The sequence below is a fragment of the Dufourea novaeangliae genome, unplaced genomic scaffold (genome assembly GCF_001272555.1).
Source record: "Dufourea novaeangliae isolate 0120121106 unplaced genomic scaffold, ASM127255v1 scaffold109, whole genome shotgun sequence".
Taxonomy (NCBI): domain Eukaryota; kingdom Metazoa; phylum Arthropoda; class Insecta; order Hymenoptera; family Halictidae; genus Dufourea; species Dufourea novaeangliae.
Genome location: NW_015373997.1, coordinates 699,451 through 721,310, shown reverse-complemented (window position 1 = coordinate 721,310; position 21,860 = coordinate 699,451). Strand labels below are relative to the sequence as shown.

At 40.4% G+C, this 21,860-nt stretch overlaps 1 protein-coding gene across 1 annotated transcript in view; it reads left to right on the top strand.

Annotated features, from left to right (window-relative positions):
• Positions 1–18,905, top strand: part of LOC107188067 (protein GDAP2 homolog) — a 51,588-nt gene extending 32,683 nt beyond the window's left edge. Inside the window, exons 8-12 of the mRNA XM_015576308.1 lie at positions 6,695–6,848; positions 15,560–15,699; positions 16,216–16,270; positions 16,771–16,914; positions 17,975–18,905. Coding sequence (XP_015431794.1) covers positions 6,695–6,848; positions 15,560–15,699; positions 16,216–16,270; positions 16,771–16,914; positions 17,975–18,037 — 556 coding nt within the window. The 3' untranslated portion in view covers positions 18,038–18,905. The remainder of the gene's footprint in view (positions 1–6,694; positions 6,849–15,559; positions 15,700–16,215; positions 16,271–16,770; positions 16,915–17,974) is intronic.
• Positions 18,906–21,860: the final 2,955 nt, after the last annotated feature.

Genomic DNA, 21,860 nt, shown 5'->3' with positions numbered 1-21,860 from the left:
ATCAGGACACAATATTCTCCCTAAATAATCGACGCCTCGGAATAGTACATAATATTAATTCCACTCCCACATAAACTGATTCGCAAAATTTCCTTCTACAAAAAATTCATACATGTTCGCTCAAAAATACCCCCCCTGATATCAATTTTTTAACGACACAGTCGGCACGATATTCTCCCAATTAGTCGACGCCTCAGAATGGTACATAATATTAATTCCACCCCAACATGGATCGATTCGCAAAACTTCCTTCTACAAAAAATTCATACATGTTCGCTCAAAAATACCCCCCGATATCAATTTTTCAATGACACAGTTGGCACGATATTCTCCCAATTAGTCGACGCCTCAGAGTTGTACATAATATTAATTCCACTCCAACATGGATCGATTGACAAAATTTCCTTCTACATAAACTCACATCTGGTTCGCTCTAAAATACCCCTGATATCGATTCTTTGTACGACTCGGTCGATACACGATATATCCCCGCAATTAGTCGACGCCTCGGAATCGTACGTACGTAATAACCTGCCCCGGCGAATCGCGGCCCCTCCCGCTCCCTCCACCCCTCGCCGTCGTCGTCGCCGGGACGCTTTTTACTCATCGAACACGCCAGTACCCTAAGCCGAGCAGGCGCCGTGACGCAGCCGGAGAGCGGAGGCGAGAGCGCGACCCACGAAGACACGACGCGTCCGCCTTCAATAGTACCCCGTCTTCCATCGTTACCGGTGTCGGCTCAGTGTGTTTGCGGCTGCTCGCGAAGTCTCGTCTCGCGTCGTGATCCTCCTCTACCGTGCACTCGTGCATCATACACGGAGGTGTCTGGATCATCTGTCATTCCGAAACGAGATTCGGTGTCCACCACGGAACAAATTGACAATTCGTCCTCCATTCGTTTCGTCGTGTTATCTTCGAACCGTGCGTATATTCGTTCAGTGATATTACATTCTGGCCCGGTGTTTCTGCCTGTGCGATCCTTGATCGAAGACGACTGGACAAAATTATTCGGTCTACTTTGTTCCGTGTGTTATTTTATCGGTCATCGATGAAGACCATTCGGTTGTCTGCTGGAAGAAGATATTACTAGAGATATCTGTAGAATTCAGTGAGACCGATTGGACGACGTCCCGTTTTCAATAGGGGTGCACACAACGACAGAATGGTCATGATCGACATGGTGGATGTGATCGAAGACGAGGACCGGTGCGTATGTTCCTTTCAATTGTACTCGTGTTCAGTCTGTGTATTTTTGTGTATCTTTTATCTGGTATCTGAGAGATCCGAGGTATCTGGTCGTTGGATTCTCTTGTACACGGGTTACGTAAATGTTCCAGCGATTTTCACCGCGGAACCAGTCGTGTGTGACCGTTAGAGGTAACTCGTTCGTCGCCCGAGAATTTTCGTTTTTTTTTTTTTTGGCAACGGGCACCAATGGATTCGCCGGGCGGTGGTGTCTTGAAACGGGGGTGGTTTGAAGGTGGAGGTTAAGCCCCTGAGCGTTTCTCGATACACGGGAATATATATATATATATATATATATTGTTTTTGGTCCAACGCCCAGTTTTGTTTTTCCCCCTTCGCCGCCGCTGCTGATTTGGTAACGGTCCAAGAAACCGATCTTTTAGGGCCGGTTTTTTCTGCTGATCGATGCACTTTCGGTTTATATGCGCCACGTACGCGAGACACTCTACTATATAGGATATGTTATGGGCTGTTTCGGTGAATTATTGGGGTTGAATTCGTGAATAAATTCTATCTTTGTTTGTCGAGTATGTTTCTTTCTTTCTCGTTTTATTTATTAGTTTCTTTTCTATCTCTTTTCCAAGGTAAGGTGCAGTTAACAATTAGCCTTATAATGCATTGATTATTCTATTCATAAATGATCACCTACTGGCCTGACACGTGAGTAACTTCCATTGCATATGGAGGTAACATATGTTCCATAGAAAATCGTGCGATCTATTCCAGGAAAACCAACAAACAATTCAAAACTATTGATTAACGATAAACATAAAATAACGATAAAGGTATTTTCTGCGTTTATTATTAATGAGCAGTTTTGCATTGTTTGTTGGTTTTTCTGAAATACGTCGCACGATTCTCATTATGTTACCTCTATATTTAATGGTAGTTACTCGTTTATCAGGGTAGTAGGTAACCATTTATAAATAAAATATTCAGTGCATTATAAGGTTAATGTATTGCTAATAGAGCTTATCGAATAACGTCATTGTTTTTATGTATCTGAATATTCCTACCTGGAATATTTTTAATTTTGTTGAGACACCGCAAAGTTGCTATGCGTTTGCAACTAAAATCGTGTGGTCGTTTCGCTGGCACCGAGTGCCTAAAACTCAGAGTAGTAAAAACTTTCATGAAGGTCAACGAGGTCTTTAGTTTACTCGAAACTTCTAAGAACCCCCTTAATGAGGGCTACAATTCATTCGTTAGCATTTCACCAGCTGTTTTAATAATTATTAATGTTCCTTTTATTATTCTGAATATTAGTAACTGTACTATTATTAATATTTCTCTTGGTCAGTTTGCATAACAATCCGCTCGTCAACGTGAGAATTTCGTGTTACAATGTCATTGAAAAGATAATCACGACCGCGAGCACGGATATTAATTAAAGAAACGTCTACGTATCTCGGAGAAATACATCGTCAATTGAAACTTCAGTTTCGCTGAGTCGTCAGTTTTGCATTTCGTCAAACGAATTTATGTCATACTTATATGAAGAGGTTCTTTCGCCCTTGTGCTTATTTTTTTTATTTCGAGGAAGAGAACGAAGCGAGCTAATTTTAAAACTAACCCATTTATAGACATTCCACCACAAATACTGTTTCCGTTGACATTTGTAAACTTTTCACTGTTATTAGCTACACTTTCTGTGCATATTTATGACACATATGAAAGTGAACGGAAAACTTTCATGATACGATCTCGACGTTCAGTTTACTGAGTTCGAGCTATCTCGTGACCCTCGACGCAATGCATTTGAGTGTATGAAAGCGATGATTCAGACGAAAGTCACTTATAAGTTACGCAACATTTTTAAATTTACTTCATCCACAAACAACATTTTCACTGAAGATTATCGCATATAACGTTCAAAGTAAGTGTTCAAAACAGTAAGGAATCATGCAGAAAGATCGAAACAGGCGCTAGAAGTTTAACAAATCGATATATTTTCAGTACGATTCTATAATCTAGATTTCTGTTATTTCCTCAAATTTTCTAGGAATCATTCGTCGTATCGACTGACAGAGCGACTGTAACATACATGCGATCCTCTAATCGTTTCGAGCGGTGTGTAATCGTCTGGTAATCGTTAGGTCATCCTATAAGTTGTGCTACCTTTTCTCAGAACTGAATTTAAAACAATACAATTCGACGTGGTCGTCACTTGTCTGCTTGGTATAAGTAGTATCTTAATAGTGACAAAGGAATTAATGAAATTGCAAGAGTAATATGATGAGACTGTTAGAGTAAATCAGTACCTAAAGAAACTTCAAGAAATCTCGAGTAGATCTTAACCTTCAAGGACACGGACATTTTTTCGTAATTCTAAAAGGCTTTTCGTTTATCTATCAACTTAATAATTTTCTATTTTTAATAGTACATAATTAGGATGAAGGAAAACATTTGTCGAATAAAAAAATGTAGAAAAATGAGAGATTTCTCCGTACCGGTAGGATGCAGTATACGCAACCCCTATCCTTAAGGGTTAATGAGAACTCTGGTGCTCGAGAAGCACTGTGGAACTACACGAAGACATTCCACGCGTTATTACGTTCATCGGTAAATATCGAAGAATCGACGCAAACGTTGAAAATACATCAAACACCGATTACCGTCAAAACAAGTTGTTTACTCTTGTTAACATAGCGACAAAAAAACCGCAATACTTATTACTTAATCAAATCAAGGAACAGCACGGAAGCATCTCGCGAAGGATAAGCGTCAGCAAATTATACATTATTACAGCTCAACGAATCCGATATCTCGGATATAATGAGTCGACGGTGTCGACGAGTAGGCTCGATCGGAGAAATAAATAACGTCGCGTGCGGTTAACGAGTGCGTATCGCCTTCTTGTGCGGTCAGTGTTGCTGGCCTTGGGGGAAGTTCTCGCAAGCGGGCGGGCGGTTGGAGGGGCAGGAAAAGTTAAAAATGCCGACGGAAAGTCGATACCGTGGAGATACGTGCTTTCAACGGCCGGTGAAAATCTGTTTCTTTAACAGTCCACCGCCCACAGCGCGTCTGGTGAAGAAAGTTTGGTGGATACGAATTCAAATTTCAGATTTTTATGATTCATTTGTACATATTTCAACGGATGAATCCGCTCACTACATCTTCTTGATGTCTTGTACACAATTTTTTTTCATAAAAATAAGAACCAATCGTCATTTTAAGACTATTCTACACATTTTTAAAAATATTTTTACCTTCTTTTTTATAAACAGTATGTTTGCTCGTGACAAATGAGAGCATTAGTGGTCACAGTAACACGGTTTTTCTAATGTTTGGATGTCATTTAGGAAAGGTTCGTACTGCTGATCATCAACAAATAGTCCAAGTATTGTCGCTAAAGTGATAATGTAAGCGACAACTGTAGTGGACAAATGCAGTTAGCGTTTTAAATCATTAGAGTTACAGTGTTACAAAATATTATTGTATTACGTCATACAAAATTGTTCTTGCTTTTCCTACTATGGAAATTTTTCGTGGCGTGCACACACGATATCTGCTCTCATTGATTTTATGGGGGTGGGGGCCGAATATATTCATTGGCGTGTCTTCGCCACGCCGGACCGAATACTTTTGTCACGTGTCTGTGGAAACCACGAGAGAGGGGGGGGGGGCGTAAACGGTCGATTCGGAAACGTCGCGTCGTGGTGAATGTTTGCACCAAAATTCGCGTGCTCGCACGAAATCATTCATGGTACTCGATATCATTGATGTATACGAGGAGGAATGCTTTTTTCTCCAGATTAGCTTCTCTTCAAGGAATTCAGCAGTTTATCGTTTTAAGATAAACAGTATCTGACCAAAAAATTAGGGCGACCCGTAAGTTTTCATTATCACGAAAAATTTGGAGAATTATAGAAGTCCATAATTTATTGGCCGGGGACTGTAGATATTTATGGATTAACGTGAAACAAACTGGAATCGAACAGAAATTTGCATCGCTGTATCAAGGGTCCTTGTTGGTTCTGAGTGAGATGAAAGGATCATTAAACTTTACTAAACCGTTGTTGCTGTCAGTTACTTGTAGGCAGTCAGGTGTGATGCAAGCGCATCAACATCCGCAGTTTAGTTATGTCATAGATAGACCATTTTGGTACCGAATATCTTCTGAAGCGTAATTGTTTGACAGATGGCAATGTATAGTAATTTTATAATGTGAAAAGGTCATGCCTTTCAGGTGATATAACAAATAATTACTGATACATAATGCATTGTTAATTCGTAGGGAGTGAACAAAAGGACATTTAAAAAATATTTTGAGATAAGTTATGGGTCACTATTTGTTATCGTTCAATAAGAGTTTTAAATCGTAAATTGTACTTCCTCTGACTCGAACGATCCTATTCTACTGCACTATATAAGCAAGAATTGATTTGATTATAGCGTTAAGTCGTAATCTTTGTTTCGCCTGACTCGGACGATCCTATTCTACTTCAATATTACGGTATAGTTATCCACAAGAATCCAATAAGCCAGGGCTAATGGGATATTTTCTTTGCAGTATCTTACTCGGTTGGTACGTCCTCTATCATTTGATGGGAATTTGTATAACCCGTAACCCGAACCGAATTCTACTTCAACATATTCGACGTACATTTGTTGCGAGTATGTTATATGTATAATCCAGTCTTACGTAATCCAGTCAGAATATTTAATTGTTATCTTCATTTGCTTGTTGTATTAACGAGAGACAGTCTCGTAACGAATTGTTCCACCCGATTCTCTTACACTATCTGATAAAAGAGTCGGTAACAAGTGAACCTTCGTTAGACTGATTGGAACGGTTCTATTCTACTCTGCTTCTGTTTGTATTCTATCTTGTAGCCTCCAATTGAACTGAATTAACAAGACAGTTCGTTAACGACAGCACACAATTCGTTTTAAAATAAAACGGAATAGCATCAATTCGACAAAACTTACGAAAAACGTAATCTATATTTGTTTAACCTCGAACGTTTCCAGGAAGTTGACACATTTCCAATGGTCGTGACAGTGTAATCAACAATTTATCGAACACGCTTCGAAGACATTGTATCGTTTATGTTTCTGTTTTAAAACGTAAATTTTATTGGTCTGACTGGGACGATCTTATACTACTTTAGCCACTCTAAATACTTATATTCCAGCAGAGTTAGGCAAAATATAATCTACTTAATAAAATAAATAATATAAACGTAATGTATAATTAATAAAATGAATAATGTAATTAATAAGAACAATAAAAGAAATGTAATCCAGCCATGAATCAAATCTACTATATACCAAATCTTTGTCACGAATCACTTGCAGCTACAATCATTCGTGATTCATTACAAGAAAATCAAACGAAACATGCTCAATACTAACACATAGTTAATAGTATAAGTAATGTACTTAATAATCCAATACTGAGAAATTGGGAACTATTATTAAGATCAACGCTATTCCTGTGTTTCAGGTACGAAAGGCTCCTCAGACGAGCAAAGACGGAGGATCTGTCGGAAGTTTCCGGGATCGGTTGCCTCTATCAAAGTGGGGTCGATCGCCAGGGTCGACCGGTCGTTGTTTTCGTCGGAAAATGGTTCCCCGCCACCAAGATCAACCTGGACAAGGTAAGATTACGACTTATCCTCGCTACAAAGCGGGAATCTCCAACAATTATTGCGCACGGTTTCGAGCTACCTGTCTGAGAATTCGATTACACTGACAGTCTAATACTTGCTGACGTAGTATTTCAATGGACCAGGCCGCAGTGAGATAACCGAGTACAAATATCGAACATTCGTGCAGTCCTGTAAAGGATACGCAGATCATGCATAAAGTCATCAAATATTAACTCGTTCGCTACCAGCACATTATTCCGAAAATGTTCGTCACAGACTTTGCTAGATTTTCAGCAATCTATTCCATGGAATATCTCAATGGAAAATGCACAAAGCAGAACCTAACCCAGAACGAATATACACGCGTTTTAGATAAGTCTTCACAATCGACTTTCTCGAGAAAGCTCAGAAATATTTTTTCCTACACTTTTAATCTATTTTTTCATATAATCATATCCTGCCCGTTTGTGCTACTTATGCATGACCGATTCCGGAAAATCGAACATACTCTGTATTAAACCGTTTCTAAATTTACTTTCACAATTTTTTATGTTCCTGTATAAAACAGCACTTGGTATATTACAGGAAGGGAAAACTAAGAGTTTCGGAAAAGTATAAAAGTAAAATTATCTATGTTTATTTGGTTTTGAAATTGAATATTTTGGTTTATAGCCTATAGGGGTCTGTAAAATACAATGAAGGATAAGACTTTCTTCAGATCCAAAGAGTTATCTATTTTATCCTTAGCCCAATTTGATACTTATAAGAAGAAAGAAATTCCTACATTTGATCTTGTCTTTATGAATTACTTTAAAAAATATCATTTTGTATAAAAATTCGCAGTCTAGTGAAGACACGTACTACCTTGAGCATCTGGAATGTCTAGTCACATTAAATGAATCACCCTCCGGAACAATTTCAATAATTAAATAGGTTTCATATTTCAAGTAAATATCGTTCGTTTCTCGTTTTTCTGTGATCGGAGTAGAGTCGAACGTTGCATTGTCGATAGCAGGAGCAGGCATCGTGGTAAACGCTCGCGATAAAAGAAAGGCGTCGAGTTCGAGGGACGCGAGCGTGCTTCGAAATCGATACGCAAGTGCGTCTGCGGTTCTCGGTCGATTGTACTCGCCTCTTCTATTATGGGCTGACGTGTTCAGCGGTTCTTCGCAAGCCGATCGATCCGTTTAGCATACCCACGAACGGACGGAGAGAAAATTGGCTACGGTTTTCACGAAAGAGAATTCGTAACCGTGTCTTAGAATCCGAGCATCGCCCAATGTCCATCCGTGTCATATTTAAAGAGTCGTGGTACTGGTGAATCGAGTTCATCGATAAATTTATCGAACAATCAGGAATAATTGAGGGCAAAAAGGAGAACGACGTTTCGTTAAACGTGGACTCGTTCGGCTGGTAATGAGAAACTCTTATAAATAATTAACGACCTGACATCCGAGGAGCTTAAAGGGAACGTTCACCTGCAGTCGAAGCGTTAATTTATGATTGATTTGTCACATTGTTCACTTTTTATACTATATTAGAATGATTCATAAATAACACGTCACCGACACTGCGGAGTGTATTAATAATTGTGAATCATATTGATGTATGCTTCCTTTTAAATAACTGCACCAGGATACGTTTTGTTTCAATTTTGCGACTAGCGGATTGTAATAAAATTTTGTGGATTTATAGAGTGATTTAAGATGGGAATAATGGTGTGGTTCATTCGAGCCCAGTCGCCTTTAAGGGTACGAAAATTAACCTCGAATTCAAATAGGCACTCCCACATTTTCGAGTTTAACTCTTAAAGTACAAGAGATAGAAAAAAGTGTGTCAAACGAAACATTAATGGTAGAGTAAACACTATAAACTTGCATTAACCAAATTTTTAGAAAAGTTGTTTCTTTAAAATAAAATTTAAAATACTTTTTTTCCAAATTTTTGTAAACTCTCGAAATTTTGATTTCGGACCAATTTCACATCGAGATATCGTGGGCACCGTTTGCACAGTGCAATTTTTAATCAACATGATTAACGCCACGGTGCACGAATATTCAAGCAAAACTTTTTTTCATTTACTTGAATATATAACAAATAAAGGCCAGGAATTATTTTTCACATGCATTCTCTTTTTCAAGGCTTCCGTCCCATAAACCACGAAACACTAAAATAATAGTGCGTGTCGAGTGCATACGAAACGTTATTTATTTACGTCGTGGGATTGATGTCCGAGATACACGCGACAGAATTAATTTCGAGTAGTGCACGTTGACGCGCCTAATGATAAATTCTTCCTGTTCTCGGCTGTTCGGTGGAAACTGTCGTTTCGAGAAATCGCATGCTCCGTGGGCATGGCGAATCGAACGCAGAGTTGGACAGAATTTAATTCGAATAATACACAGTGAAAAGCAGTTTAAACAGTTAATGAAATTAAATAATTGTTCGTCAAATGTCGATTCATTCATAAAGAAGTATTATTTTCCTTATAAAAATTGAAATTTCCACGTTTAAACAATTAAAAATGAAGAAATACTTTTTTTTATCTTTTATTCGATATTCGAAATTTTTTATCTAGACAAGGAGTTTGCCCATCTCTGATCGAAGGGAATAACGTGCAACCTCGAGCGATGAAGCGACGTTTAATACTAGAAGCGGGGAACCACGCGTCGAATTATTCATTCGATCGATCGAATTGTTCGCCGTCGGTGTGTTTATTCGGTGATCCGGCATGTGGGGACTATCGCCGCTTGATCATTCCGTCCAGGGCCCTTTAAACGATCTTCTCGCATCACTGACGCTGCTGCCACCCGACGACACACGGGGCTCGGAATTGAACACGATCCGTGAAAGTTCAGATTTTCGTGATATGCGATGGTTGCCGATACTTTCTTCAGACAATCTACTATTTCGTCTCGAAAGCAAAGGAACGGGATAGATCTGCGAAAATGACGAGAAATAAATACTTGAAGGTCTTACAATTGAAGCAGATCCATGCAAATTGCAGGCACAAATCGATTATAACTGCCATGACAACTTCGAGAAACATTCGGAAGAAATCTGCAAAATTGCAAAAACTCCCGAAAAGTCGATTCAAAAACATTAGACACATTTCATACGTTACGTCCCAATAATATCCATGCTTATTATTATTTGAATTCGCTTAACGAAATGCTTGAAATCGTGGTCGGGAAGGAACCCGGGGGAGCTTGATCGAGGGGTAAAACGATCGCAGATCCCTCTTCAATCGCAAACTCCACAGTTCCAGACGATCCTACTATCCGTAAGTATCGATATCATCTTTGGTCCTCCGACTCTCGGCCCCTCCTGCGCTCTCGTATGCCGGCACCGCCGCTGGCGAATCGATATTTACACGTCCAGAAATAGACCGACCACGGAGAACAACCCTCCGAGCGGAGGGATGATGGCGAGGGGGTTGCAACGTTGTCGTGGCCACGCCGGCTCGCTCTGGAAAAGTTTGTTTTCGTCCCTACGCCGGCATCCTTTCCGCGTCGCCGAGCGGCGTCCTTTAAAAGAAATACCCCGACGTCGTCGACGGAATTACCTACCCCCTTCCACCCCCCATACCACCCTCCACTCCATCCATTGTTCGTCGCGTGCTTTCGACCTCGCCCCGATCAAGTGTCGATTCTCCTTATCGTATTGCTCGACGATCAATGAAAAGCCAATTGTGATAGCGATTATCGGGAACTTTTTATGACGATTTGTTTATTTTTTTAACGATACGTTTAATATTTGCTGGCCGAAATTGAAGTTCCGATTCACACTGGGTGGGGTCACGAATGAAATATTTATATCTACTGTGGGAATTATCGAGTACGCAGTTGCAGGGCATTTCGAATTGTTATTTCGCGATCTTTAATCGATTAAACGTGGAAATTCGGATTTTTAAAATAATGCTCCTTAATGAATGAATGAACACATTAACTGTTTAGAGGTCAGCATGAGGATCTTACGTACTGCTACTTTTCACTCTGAATCATTCGAACAAAATTGTGCTCAAATCTGGTACTAGGACACTAATCGTATATGTATTATAGCAATGTAATTATAGGAGACTAATTAAATATGTATTATTGCAAAATCGAATATGTATGTCACCATGGTATTACAAAATTGCTGTTTTAGCATATAGGGAGAAATGGAGTAAGATGTGTGAGGGGGAGTGACTTCTTAGTGGCGAAGTAGGTCGCTGTCCGAGATTCAAGGACGTACTCGATCATTCTCCTCTGACCTCGCTGGGCCTTGAAAGAGTGTTCTTCGACCCCCATGACAACGTATCAATCCGTTTCTAGATTCCTCGTTTTCATATATCTTTGTCTCTATGTTTCCAGTATGAATTAGTACGTACAAACAGGACAATTAAAAAGAAAATTGATAAATATTGGAAAAGACATCCACGCTTCGATTTCAAATCACCTCGTAACCAACAGAACGATGAACAGACAAAAATCTTCATCCTATACCGGTGTAAAAGCATTTGTTCAAACATCGATTGATAAACCGGATTTTACGATGAACAGACAAAAATCTTCATCCTATACCGGTGTAAAAGCATTTGTTCAAACATCGATTGGTAACCGGATTGGTGTTCAAACATAATCGCGGTGTCTGACTTTCGACTTCGGTCGACCGTTCTAATGCTTCTTGTGATATCACCGACTTAATCGTGTTGCACTCGTCGCGTAACAACCCGTTGGCGTTTCATCAACCGGAGACACGCCGTAAATTCAGCGTGACTTTACCAGTTTCCGCTAGAGTAGGTGTATCTAAAAAAAAATATTTTAACAACACAATGTTTCCATCATGCACAATTTTTCAGTTGTAAACATTCCTTGACGATCGATCGAATAAGTATGCGGTATATCTCGCGTGAATTTGCGTCCCCGACCGCGAAGAAACGCGAGGCGAAACTTCCCAGCGAGATCGGACGGAAAGTGCAACGAATTCCAAATTAGCCTCTATTAGCGTTCATTTCCGGCGGCGTGCTAATTTTACGCGGAGAGCCTTGAAGCCAGATTAAAAATTACAACCATGTGTGTCGTAGATCGTCGAGAATACAGAGTGAGTCAATAAGAATTACTATCTAAAATAACTCATTACCTATTACAGCGGACTCTTACGATATTGCCGCTTGGCATATTGCCACACGAGGCACTTGCCTTGTACATGTACTTTCACGCGCATAAATTCGCTTTCCCACCACGTTGCGTACGCCGTTGCCACGAAGGGGGCTCTCAACACATTGCCGTTCCCGAGAATTTTTCTCTCCTATAACTCTGGCCGCGATAATATCGTAAGAATCCACTGTAGTTATATCAAAAAGCGTTTCAATGAATTATATAGTATTTTATGGGACACATCGGACAGATACAATTTGATTTCCTTATATCTTATTTTTTTTTTTAAATATCAAGGTGACCTTGAGTCTTTTTCAAACACCATCATGCTATAGGTCGTTGATTTCGTCTTTTTATTGGGAATAACGTGGTATTAATAAAAAGATGCATGGATCTTGAAAATATTCCAGATTACCTGGACATCTAAAAAAAAATCAGATTGTACTCATCCAATGCATCCCCTAAAATGCTGCATTATTTATTAATAGGTTTTTTGATACAATCAATACTTAATGAGTTATTTTAGTTAGTACTCACCCTGTATTTATGCACATGATACTACACGTGTATCTACTATTTACGCGGCGAGTTTCGGGAAAATAGGCGTGTTGGGTCCAAGTTTATTCCCTTTCTGGCCTGAGAACGATGCAGCAGCAGCCACTTCTCGGCCAAGATGAGCGATAATTAAACGACCGGGCCCGAGAGATAATGAGATTTCAGGGCCGCGATACAGATAACGACCGCTTTAAGGCTACGTCACGCGAACTTAATTTTCTGCCCCCGTTTCAAATCATTGATATTCAATTTTCGCCTTTGATAAGGCCGAAACTCGTTAGCTCTCTTCGGAGGGAACCAAGGAATTCTTACGTCTTCGGGAAAGATCTGTTTTGTTTTTAAGAAAATTCGGTGTTATGATTGATTAACTTGTTGCTTGTGTTCATAGTGAAAAGCATCAGAATCTATGATTGTCATCCTGATTTTTAAACAGTGAATGAAATCAAATAGTTATTTACCAGATGTCTCGTCGTTCAAGAAGAAACATTATCTTATTATAAAAATAGAATTTTCAATATTTAATCGATTAAAAAAGTTCTATTCGTTATTCGAAGGTCTTCATCCATATAATGGAGTACTCAGTTCCACCGACGTGTAAATATACAAAAGTAGCTTCGAATTCGTTGCATACAAAATCAGTTTGCATCGTGTGCATCCGAGGTTAGCATTGTTACGTCACGTCCCGTGAAATATTAAATCCGTGCGAACAACCGTGCAACATTCGCAATACGTAGGTACAATTCTTAATCGAAACAACGAAATCAGGGATGAGTCACTATCCCGTTCTGAGTAAAACATGTGTGTGTGTGTATGTGCAAACGCACCAGTAGCGTGTTCGTTCTTTCTTTCCAGCTTCACCTCGAGTTTTTCGTTCAATCAAGCCTTCATTCTTCTACCAATACAAACTGGACTTAAATAGAGTCCGTGCTGACGACGTATCGCCGAGTAAGCTCGACCTCGATCGACAATCGAACGAAATCGTTTTATCATCCGACCATTCCACAAACCTAGTCCCCTTTTGAACCAATCCAAATCACGAACCCGCGTACCAGCCGCTTGTTGAACTTGCAGACTGACAACATTCAGAAAGAAATCGTAACAAAGTCACATGATAGACGTATAATAAACTAGCCCAGTCACCCAAGCTGCAAAGCCAAATTTTGTCCAATGTCTGTTAGAAGGTTATGACTACAAGCATGGAAGTAGCCAAATTATATGTCAGGAGGGAGGGGACGAAAATATTAAAACATCTACTGCCACAGTGAAAAAGGCTGTACGTAGCCAGACACAGTTTATTTTGTTTTTAAAGTCATAAATCATTGAAATTGTATACGTTTTGTTAATAGTTTCAAATTATACTGCAACATTAAATATTAAACAAAAATTTTGTAACTCTAGGAAGGCAGGGGTGCAAGGTCCAATTATTTTCTTCTAGGGTGAAATTAAAACCACTTTAATTCCATACAGAAGTTTCTTTATGTATACCTTCGCAACGTTTATTTCTTATTTCAAACAAAACAGTCTAGGATGACAGTAATTCGATAGGTGGTAAATGAGTCTTTTTACCCTATACTCGTGGTTCCATTGTTTCGAGAGGGCTAACGTCACAAGCAAATGCGCAATGCTCTCTCAGTCGGCACGTTTAATGCCGGCAAACGCGCACTCGTCACTCCGTTTTAATCGATCGCGCCGCCTAGAACCGGAATTAGTTCTGCGGGCCCTCGCCTTCCTGGAGGTCGGAGGTCGAGGAATTTCCACGCGACAAAATCAGGTCGGAGGCCTCTTGCGCGACAGTACGGGAGAGGGGTGGAGGTGGACGATAGAGGAGCGGCTCTAGACAGGCCAAAGTTAAAGCGTGTCGGGGGAAAGGAAAGTCTTTTTACTCGACCGCAAGGCGATATCGATTCGACGAAGTGGGGGGGAGGGGAGATACATCAGAAAATTTCCTATCCCCTACTCTCGCGTCTCTCGTCGTTTCGCAACGTGACGTCAAGACGATCGTACGGGGTATTTTAATCCGGCGGTTGTAGACACTGGCGTAAGCTAGCCCTTCTGCTTGACGATTTTTTTCATGAAAGAACCTCGGAAAGTTTCCTTTATACCTCAGAATTTCGATAGGACTTGTTAGGATCAGTTTTGCTAACCGAATCAGTGGTACAGGGTTTTTTTTATAAGTTTTCAGTAATAAATTTTAATACACCCACCCGATCAGTTTGAGCTACATCACTTTTTAGCCCTTTAATGTACACGTCCAGATTTAACATTGGTCACCCAATAAACAGAATTTGTCCTCGTTAATTAAAATGTCCTAACAAATTATGATTTTTCAAGGTTTCACGAAATATTTGAACCTGTACATGTTTTTCACCTTTCAATTAAAAGTAAAATGTCATGCGTGGTATAAAAAATAGTCTGAGGGATAAATAGAGTGGAATTCTCATAAACTAGAAATTCGTTGGTATAGAGAGTGTCTTGATCGTACAAACGGAGTCGGAACCGTCCAGGATATTGGTGAACGTAGGCAGGGTCCATCCTTGACTGATCAAAGAGACTCGATGGACCAGCCAGCACCGAATAAGCGACATTGGGAACGTTTCCAATTGTGTGAAGGGAATAGAGACAGTCCGTGGAGTTGGTTTAGGTCAGTGAAGTCCGTTCTGCGTCAGACGGGCACCTTGGAGACCGTCGATGCCCAAGACAAGTAGAGTAGGGACCGTTTGTGGTTGGGCAAATAGAACAGAACCGTACGTGGTCAGGCAAGTGGAATAGGAATTTGCGTTACAGACAAGTAGAATAGGACTTTCTCGATCAGACACATAAAATGGATCCTCTTTATGATCAAATAAGTGTTGATTAAGCCCATTTCTGGTCAAATCAGTAGAATAAAGTTTACCTCTTAAGTATACCTCTCGAGGCGATAGTACTGTATGGAAATTAAATTATCGTTGGAGTTCAATTTAAATCAGACGTTACGCGATACGGTTTTATTAATGACGACGTTTTTTCGTTTTGTTTCTGTTTCAGGCATTGCTGTACCTTATACAGTTGCTGGACCCGATTGTCAAAGGGGACTACGTTATCGCCTATTTCCATACGTTAACGACTAGCAACAACTATCCAAGCTTGCACTGGTTACGGGAAGTTTACAACGTGCTTCCTTACAAGTGAGTGTCGTTTAAAAATTGTAGAATTACCGTGTCAGATAATATTATTTCGAGGCATCGGATGATCTATTCATCGTCTTAGTAGTTGATTCCGAATGATATAACACGTGAATAAGGAATCAGGCATAGATGATAATACTCGTTTTTGAAGAAAATTGAAAATTCCCACGTGACAGAGACGACGTCTGTCTTTTCCCCGAACGTTATCAGTGATCTACATCGTCGTAGAATGAAAGGAACCGCGACAGGTGACAACGATCTACACGTCATTTTATCTATGTTATGCGTATAGCAACGTTGTGACCTTCAGAGCGTAGATTTATACGTAGATACCGATAGAACTGATGCAACAGCGATCGCGATTTCAGCCAAACTGGTTCGCTACACAAGTAACGTCTTATCTCGAACGAACGCATCTATTATATAAAGGATTCTATTAAAATTTAATTTATACCATTCGTGTTTCGTTGGTACTATTAAACAATGTTTACCAGCATATGAATTATTTTCTTACAGGTATAAGAAGAACCTGAAACACTTTTACATCATACATCCGACTTTCTGGACCAAGGTGAGTAACGACCACTGATTGTTCGAGAAAACTGTCCCCCGTCGATTGGTCACGAAATGAAACGGATTGAAATTTTATTTTTTCCAATTGTAACGCGCGTACTTCCTGGTCGTGCGATGCGCTGTGTCGATGCAACTGTCGATAACACGCAACGGTTAAGACGCAGATGCATTTCAACTAAACGCCTCGGTTGCATTTCCCACGTTTATGCGCTCACTCAGCGCGCGTGAGATCCTATCAAATCCCTCTGACCTTCCTTCCGGTTCTCTCAGTTGGCAAATGTTTTCGAAATTGTGATTCCCTTTAATTCATCCTTGACCCCCTGCAATTATTATCTTCCGAGTTCCATCTAGTTTATGTTGTCCAAAACCTGTTTCAAATAAACCTTGGACACAGAAAAATCAAAGAGAATCGATAGTAATTAGAGAACAATAAAAGTATATTGAGTGTCTTGATGAATCCGTTCGATGTCTGATCAATTTGCCTCTCACCTGTTATAGATGATGACGTGGTGGTTCACAACGTTCATGGCGCCGGCAATCAAGCAGAAAGTCCACAATCTGCCCGGCGTGGAGTATCTCTACGATGTGATGTCCCCGAATCAGCTGGAAATCCCAGCGTACATCACGGAGTATGACATGACGGTGAGAATTCCGTAGTTTAAAATATATTTCACAACAATTATTTCAACAGACGGGTTCAATGCCAGCTTGTTCCAACCTTCTCCTCTCCTAGATCCCTACATCGCTAAAGAGTATTAGGGGATCGCTAATGCGGGCGGTTCTGTTGCACCCAAAAAGTAGGAGTGCCTATTCGACTTTGAGGTTGGTTTTCGCACCCTTACAGGGCAATTAGGCATGAATTAAACATACCGTTATTCTTGTCTTGAATCACTTTATAAACACACAAAATTCCATTCAAATCTGCGAATCAGCACTCGTGATGTTTCCTTGTAAATGTTACAATTCTATAAATACTAGATGTCTTTAGAATCTTCCTAATCAGCCAAACCTCCAAAGCCAAATTTTCTCCAATGCCTGTTATAAAATTATGGCTACAAGTTTTAGGCAAGATTTCCTACAAACACCTTGCACGCACATTGGCAGCAATTTGGCAACAACATATGGGTCATTCCACGTCAATCTAGACAGAAAATTTTTGATCACCTCTCCGATTTTGTTGAAGTCCTTTTTAGGTATTCTGTGCGGCGTGGAAACACGCAATATTTTTTTTTAGATTTTTAAAATTAATGTATCAAAAAATAAAACGATTAAAGATTGCACAAAATGCTTAAAATTGGAAATCCGCTTACATTCAAACATCAATATCTTCAGTTCTGTTTAGTTTACATACTTTACCTTGAGCTCATTTCAAAGTTCTTGAACCGCACTTTCATTTGGTATACACGAAGTTCAGTAAAAAATTGGCTTGCGTGAAACAATTCCACAAGAACACGGTTTACACTCGAACTCTTCAACAGTGAGAAATTTAACACTTGTCATAACAATAGAATTCCTTTCGTATCTAGCAAAATATTAACGAGAAAGTAAAATCTTGAGAATGAAGTCGTAAAATAATTCGTATGGCAAGGGGTTAATCTTACCAAGCATAGTTAGCTCGCTAACCAGTAAAATCACGGTTAATCGATCCACCATCTGTAGCAGGTTTCGTTAATTAAAACCAACGATCTCTTAACTATTGCAGATAAATGGGATGAGGTATTATCAACCAGAACAGATCCCATCGTCGCCGTCAACGTCCACGTAACTCTCGATCAGGTCTCGGTTCCCATCCAGCGACGCACTAGACATAACGAAGCCAGATCGGCTGTCCAGCGTGATGATAGCACGATTACACTCGCGCGTGTTCCTCGACTGATCGTGCAGTAACGCAGCTTCTCACCGCACCATACGTTCACGCGCGTCGCAACGACGCGAAACACATCCGATAATCCCCCAGTTTCGGCGATGTTTCTTACCAGAAAAAAAAAAGAATCATCGAGGAAACATCGAGGAATTAGCTGCCGCGGTTCGGACGCGATTCCCGCCACGATTCCCCGAAGCGCGGAAACATCTCAATGTCGAAGTGCCTCGCGACATGACGGATCGGACCAACAACTAAGGGAGAGAAAGAAGGGACGTCGTCGTCGTCGTCTTCATCGCCGCCACTATGCAGACGAAACCGATCGTTGAAATATGTTAAAAAAACCACTGCCCCACCCGATCCATTTTCGCTACGTAGACGACGACGTCTCGCAGACAGAAAAGAAAAACACACACATACAAACAAGGTTTTTCGTGAAGAAATTTGGTCCTATTACATGGTGCTGTAAGATCGATATATCTGGATCCACACTTACACAGGCAAAGATAAGGTACAATTGGTAGAAAATAAAAAGAGAGATAGAACGATCGAGGAGGGATCGTGATTCGCTAAAGGCGAACGTACCCGGCTGCCAAACAAAAAAAAAAAAGAATGAACAGGAACACCAATAATCAGTATTCTCGTCGTGTTGTCGTCGTATAATGTTAGGGTTGCTTCGAGGCCCCTCCCAGTTCTTTGTACATAATTAACGCCTGTTCGTCGTTTAGGATCGTGTGGTGATACGAACCGACGGGTGAAACGAGCGACGACGAACCTGGAGTATAGTTCTATTTGATTATCGTAGATCGTATTTTATTATGGTAACGACGTCAACGAATGAGTCGCGCCCGACGGCGCTGGTATTTTCGATACGCGAGAGAGATAGAGAGAGAGAGAGAGAGATGGTCGATGGGTGTGGACTATTCGGTTGAACGGAAGCGGTAGAGAAAGAGAGAGCTGGGTTCCTTCCGTGGCGCTACGACTTCGGTTATTTGCCGTCTAGCTTGGACCAGAAAGTGATGGACAGGTGGCTACCGGTGTCGATGATGAATCGATCCTCGAAGTGGTCCGTCTGGTTCATAGTATCGTTATTATATTTCGAAATTTTTATCAATTTTTGTATCGATTGCTGCACGAACTTGAACGGATGAAAAATGATCTACATGTAACCATGAGGAATGGTAATCATCTACCTAGCCAAACCTGGTCTACCTTTATTTTACTTTACTATCGACGAACTGTTGAATCTGTCCTTGTGCTCTTAACCTGGTTTATTAGTTAGTTTTACTGCTCCCTTCACAGCATTCGATATCGACGAAATCACAAAGGTTAGTCATTAATCTAAGACAAATTGTGAATGAAGACCACGGACCCCCGATCGATTCTTCATCGACACAGAGTAGCAATCAATTTCGAAATAGGATAAAAGGGGGCCGAGTGCCGAGGTCGTACTCGCGGTTCAATTCTAGATTAGAAGAAGCAATAAACTTAAGAGCTTTCTCACGTCACGTATATACATATTCATATGTATATCTCGGCGGAGACAGAATCGTTATACTCGTTGTTAAGCATTTTTAGCGTTCGAAGGTGAGAAAGAAAGTTGATATATATATATATATATATACGTACGTGTTAACTGGCGTCGATTAGCCCATTTCCAATGATTTTTTTTCTCTCGCATCGTGACCCCACCCGTGGAGCACCCAGCCCTTGTTTCATCCGACGATCGATAAAGTCGGTTCATGCTGTACGACGAACCAGCAATCGAGCCGGTTTCTAACCCTTCGCTGGTCCTGTGTATCGATTCAATTATGTAACTATATATGAAGTATTGAAACATTAACAATGTAAGTATGCTATAAATGAAACGGATATACATATATTATTTTATTCACGATCGCGATTTCGAAAGAACCCGGGAAACAACACGCTGGACCCCCAAAGGGTTAGAACGAAAAAGAGAATGGGTTAATTGACACCCTCGGTCGGAGATGCGTGTGTGTATGACCACTGTGATTATCAGTGACTTTACCTCTGAATAGTACGCGCTTGATCGTCGAACGACCGTCTTTTTTTATTACGTTTTTATTGCGTTGGTGATGCTACGTTAGATATTTATTGTAATGATAGCGTAATGCGTTTTATTAACGAACAAAAAAAAAAGAGATAATATGAACGAATAACAGTTGGAAAACCCGAAGACCGAACGAATTTGGTTTCTTTTTCCTGAGTTTCGGGTAACCGAGCTATTTTTTTCGGTGGACACATCCAGTGCGTCGAGCGATCCGTGTTCAATATGATTCTTGACTCACGGGTACGCGCCAAGCGATCGAATCTTGCCACCGAATATTATCCACGAATTTCATTCGACCAATAATACACGAGAAACGAGTGGTGTCGGCGATGATCGATGGATCGATGGTTCAGGCCAGCTCGGTCTCTCGCGTGAATCTTGACGTTTTACGTTTAACGACCTCACTGTCCGTCCCTGACAATCGTTTATAGTAAGTAGGGAAACGTCGCGTAAGGCGTCGTCCAAGCATTCTCGTCATCATTGTCATCCATATCTACAAAAAAAAGAAGAAGATAAACGAGCATCTTATAAAAAGAGTTTGTTAATACGAAAGGAAAAGTGAGTCTATTTGAGTTCCAATATGGCGGCGGTCCTGCGAGAAATAGGACACTTTTAGATTAGAATCTATAAATTGAAAGTGTCAGAAACGCGTCTGGTGGAGCGTATATTAAACAAAAATATGTATATATAACATCGCCCTGGATTTTCACATTTTATTTATATAATCGTTATTAATATACCGCGAACGTGCGTGCTAATTATCACAGAAACGGAACCAAACGTGTGTTAATCTTTTGCCCATATTACAACTGTTACACATGAATATATACTTTGGGCAATAAAGACGCTCTCGAAGAACTATTTCTCGGAAAGAACAGCTCGGGTGACCGCCATTGTTATCAGGTGTATCACGTTGCCGCGGAATACAGATCACGAAGGTGTAGAACCTTACCCAAGAGTTCGCGCGGTTTGAACGACCAAGCGTCGTTGTAAGTATGTCAAAAGGACCCGTGTGATCTAGCCGGGAAGATATATAAGTTGTTGAGAAATCGTGAGTGGTTGGAGAAAATTAAAAGAAGATTGTGACAATATGTAAGTGCGTGCTTAGGCGAGAGTGACGCCTGAGATTCTGCCGGGTTTTTAAAGTCCCCGAAGTGTAGTCGAGCGTTCGAACAGGGAAATGTCATTGACTTTGACTGCTTTGTGCCATAAGGAAGGATCTATGGAAGCGAGTCTGATGCATTTTATCTTTCTCTGTTGAATTCCCGTTCATATATATATATATATATATATATATCATCATCGATATTCATATATATATATCATCGATCTCGCTAAATAGCCTCTATTGTCATAAAGATGGCGGGTTCTTGGGGCCTTAACTTTGCGATTCGGCTGCCAGACGCAAGAGGAAGGAACGTGTCAAAGGTTAGCAGAAAACGCTCGGACATATTTTCATCGCGATTAGTAGTCTTCCTGCGTTGAAAACTTTCGTATTCGTGCCGAAAGTTCACAAATTGACTTAGAATTGCAAACGAATGGAAAGTGATAGGTCAAACCAGTTCAGGAACTAGTCATTTTGTGATTTAAGATGACGTCTTCAGCTGCATTAAAGATCGCACAGCAAGTTTTCGACACGATGGACGTTTCGAT